Below are 3940 nucleotides of genomic sequence, written 5' to 3'. Positions count from 1 at the left end.
AAACTAATGAAACTGTGTGTTACGTCAGTAATCATGTGTATCGTCCCTCTTTATGAAAATATCTAAATATTTTAAGTGCAAATATTAAAAAATATACAAGTTTAATACGTCAGTACATAGTTTAATGTGTATTCTTGGGCATTACAACAAAAACTGCATTAAAATCGGCAATGTAATGCCAAAAATACTAGCGAGACTAAGCTCCATGTAGTATCAAGTACGACGTTACTCATTATATCGGCCCATCTGATCGGTTGCTAAGGTTTTTTACTATGCGCACGTCCTTTTTCTATAAATAGTTTCTTAATGGAAAAACGAAACTCTATGTTTCTCTTTAATTGATTTTTTTTTCTCACAAAAAAACGGCTTATACAACATTTGATAAACATTTAAATATATCAACAACAAAAACTACCACAATTATGTGTAATCATACTATAGGCCTGAAATAAGCATGACCTACTTTCAAATGAAAACCGAAAATCATAAGGAAGATCGTCGTAATAGAGCAAATGAATTAAAACTTCTAGAAATGGAAAAAAACATTTACTGTGCAGTACTTCTTGAGGGGCTTTCGTCAAGGGCACGATACAATGAGGAGGGCCGAAACTATGAGAATAAGGGATAACTATCATAGCATCACCCTTGAATTAACATAACTTACTTTCCAATTAACACCACCAATAAGGTGGTGTCCGTACAATGTCATTGGTTGGTTGAAGATCCGTAATGCTTGAATAATAACTTATTGAAATACTGAATAAAATATGATATTGGTAGCAGGAAGGTGTGTTATAACTTAAATGTCTTATGCTTAGTGAATATAATTTTCCTGAATTTGGTGTACATGTGAATTTGCTTAATTAATGATGATTAAGGTTATTGTGAACATTTATTTCTGAAACAGAAATTGTTTTGTAATCAGATCGAGATTTTAATATGTGTTTATCTGCAAATAATATAGTACGTTGTATTACATTATGTTAACTTGTGAATGAGCTGTAAAAATTATTTGGCTTAGGTAGAATAAATACTGCAACATTGTACATGACAAATTAAAATATGTATTTACAATGCAATACATGTATACCATCCATTTAATAAAATGTCACAATAATTAATTTAAGTTCATGGTTTGCATGGAGTAAGGAAAAAGTTGTGATTTTAACTTTTTGTTGTGAAAAATGTGTTTACGTTCAACATCCGAAACAAACAGATATCCGAACATTACTTCAAGATTATAATGACGCTATTTTAATCACGATATTGGCTTGTATTGGAACAAAAAAAGCGTTAATTATTATTTTGCATCAATCTAACATTTTTCACGACCACTTTTCTGATAAATTTCACGGGCATACTGTTATAATATTAAGACTTCCGAGTTATCTGAAGGATTTCACGATCTGACGAAGTTCACGCTGCACCGGTAAAGGGCAATCTCTTGCACGACGGTCACATTACATTCACCTCTGTGTTGGGCTCAGAACGGACTATTGTTATGAAAGCGTCTCATTCATGTCATGATCATTCCAAGCGTTCATCATTGAGGTTACAGTATACTAAACAATCTCTTGCACGACGGTTACATTGCATTAGTTGCATTAAAGAAAACCATAGATATCTTATATCAGTCTTAATTAATTATTATAAAATTGATATGTTTTTTATGTTAAGAAACCAACATACATAAATACGTCGAAACAATGCCTAACGTCACTCAATAAAAATATGTACAATTGTTACATTTGTGAAGTGCGTGGAATGATTACATCTGTGTAAATTGGCAATAAAATAGTTCCAAAGAGTTGCATTAAAACTCACAAGTTTTTGCACGATTTATCGTACATTTAAAAGTCATATTTCTTAATTAAATGCATGCGATCTTAAATATCCACACAAATATACATGGTATGCGTTTGTTCGGTTTTAGCTATTTGGTAGACAAAATGGCGTGCTGAGCCTTATGCAGAGTTGTATGTGAGAGCAAGGAACGACAACTCTGCGTGGAGATTGCGGTAAAGGGATGACTATAACGATGGTAGAAGTGTTCGCCTGACATATGCGGTACAATTTAACAATTTCCTTGAATGGCTTCTTAACACAGGTTAGACTGTTAATGTAATTGGGATGCTTTAGTCCTATAGAAAAACGTTTGATAGACAAGATACACACTGTTATATCTGACACAACATTTATTCATAGATGATTACATATTATTAAGTGCATGTTTATAAGAAAAATATTGTACAATACGAACTGTATATTAAAAATTAATTTAATAATGATACATGCCTTTTAATGTTATAAAAATACAATCGATTTCCAATATATTGATTCTTCTGATTGTAATCATAAATTACTGAAACACTACAGCAGCAACACAAACAGCAACACCTACTGCAAGTACAACCAAATTTAGCCTTATCTAGTTTTAAAAACAGTTATATCTTCACCAAAAGCTTTTGAGCTGTAGGGTCGTCGTGGTGTAATATGGTATGGGCCTAGCGACCAGGAGGTCACGGGTTTGATTCCCTCCCTTCTAGGCCCAGGACACAGACTCGAAAGCGTTTCAATAAGCTTGAGGCTTTCGATGCAATCGAGCTAAAATACATTGGTTTAATCTAATAGCTGTAGATAATAATAATAATAATGTCATATAAATCAGCAAAAATACACCACCCAAGTCTATGTCACTTTTACATTTAATTAAAGTACACGTAACCCATTCACTGTCTCCAGCGTCATCTGAGACCAAATACATGCATATGTCCCCGTTTGACTTGTTTACGATGTAGTTCACAAAAACCCATACAGGAAACAACGACTTTTGAAAACACATCTTTCTCTTTGAATTGAAATGTGGAACCTCTGTCAACAACGAATTCAGGACAATCACCACGTACGGCAAAGAACACAGGGTATTCACCTATTTGGAAACTAACTCATGGTTTTCCGCCTTATGGTCATTGTTTGTTGACACCCGAAAGTTCCCGTCTGGAGAGACTTCCTGGTGAGAGCCAGATGTAGAAACAGCTTGTCGAATATGGCTTTCAGTTCGTCGTCGCCGTTCTTCGCTGAAACCTCAACGTGAGGGTGCTCCCAATCTATGGTGACCAAGCAGTCGGCGACGACCGGGTGCACTTTTCGCTCCAAGATGTCCTTCTTATTGCCGACGACGACAATCGGGAAGTCGGAGGAGTGTATATTTACTATTGTGTCGCGCATAAAGCACATGTTCTCGAAAGAGTCTGAATCGTTGACGGCGTAGACGAGGACTAACGCGTCGGCGCGCCGGATGTTCATATTGGTGAGCGCCGAAAGCTTCGTGACTTCGGTAACGATTATGTCTGGCGTCTTAAGAACATGTTGGTGACTTTTCGTCGACTGCAGCTCAGTCGCCCTTTGCTTCTGTGCGAACCAGTCGGCAATCGTAGTCTTGCCGACGAATTTCGAGCCTAGGATAACGATACGCGTCTTTGCGCACGGCTGCGTCATGGCTCGGCGCCGGAAGGAGTTATAGAGGTTTCTTAAACGAAAGATAATACGATAGAGAATGATTTTACGAAACACAATATTCTCCTTTTTTTGCTACACAACAGTTCATAACTACAAAGAAAGTTTTGGACTAGTTTTCATAAAACATCCTAAACATGTCTGACATACAAGTACAGTTTATAAATGAATTAATTATATTTTTGGCGGGTTCAATTCAAACTCAACAATAAATTAATTCATTTCAATATGTGTATTCCAATAAATATCAACATCAATGTATATGTACTTACGGTAATTCAGAGCCCGGGTGTTCCATAGCTATCCTGTCGCTGTCCTAAAAAAGAAAGAAAATGAGGTTGCTATTGTAGATATTAAAGGTGCCTTTTCACAGATTTTGGCATTTTTTAACTTATTCATTAAATGCTTTATATCGATAAATGTA

The 3940-nt window shown here is 35.6% G+C and overlaps 1 protein-coding gene across 1 annotated transcript; it reads right to left on the bottom strand.

The window, feature by feature from the left end:
- Window positions 1-2940: 2940 nt before the first annotated feature.
- Window positions 2941-3498, bottom strand: LOC127852555 (uncharacterized). Its single transcript, XM_052386509.1, has one exon. The coding sequence runs from the start codon at window positions 3496-3498 to the stop codon at window positions 2941-2943; it is 558 nt and encodes a 185-aa protein (XP_052242469.1).
- Window positions 3499-3940: the final 442 nt, after the last annotated feature.

This window comes from Dreissena polymorpha, chromosome 12, assembly GCF_020536995.1.
Source record: "Dreissena polymorpha isolate Duluth1 chromosome 12, UMN_Dpol_1.0, whole genome shotgun sequence".
In the NCBI taxonomy this organism is placed as follows: domain Eukaryota; kingdom Metazoa; phylum Mollusca; class Bivalvia; order Myida; family Dreissenidae; genus Dreissena; species Dreissena polymorpha.
Note: the sequence above shows the minus strand (reverse complement) of the source record. Positions and strands in the feature narration are given on the sequence as shown.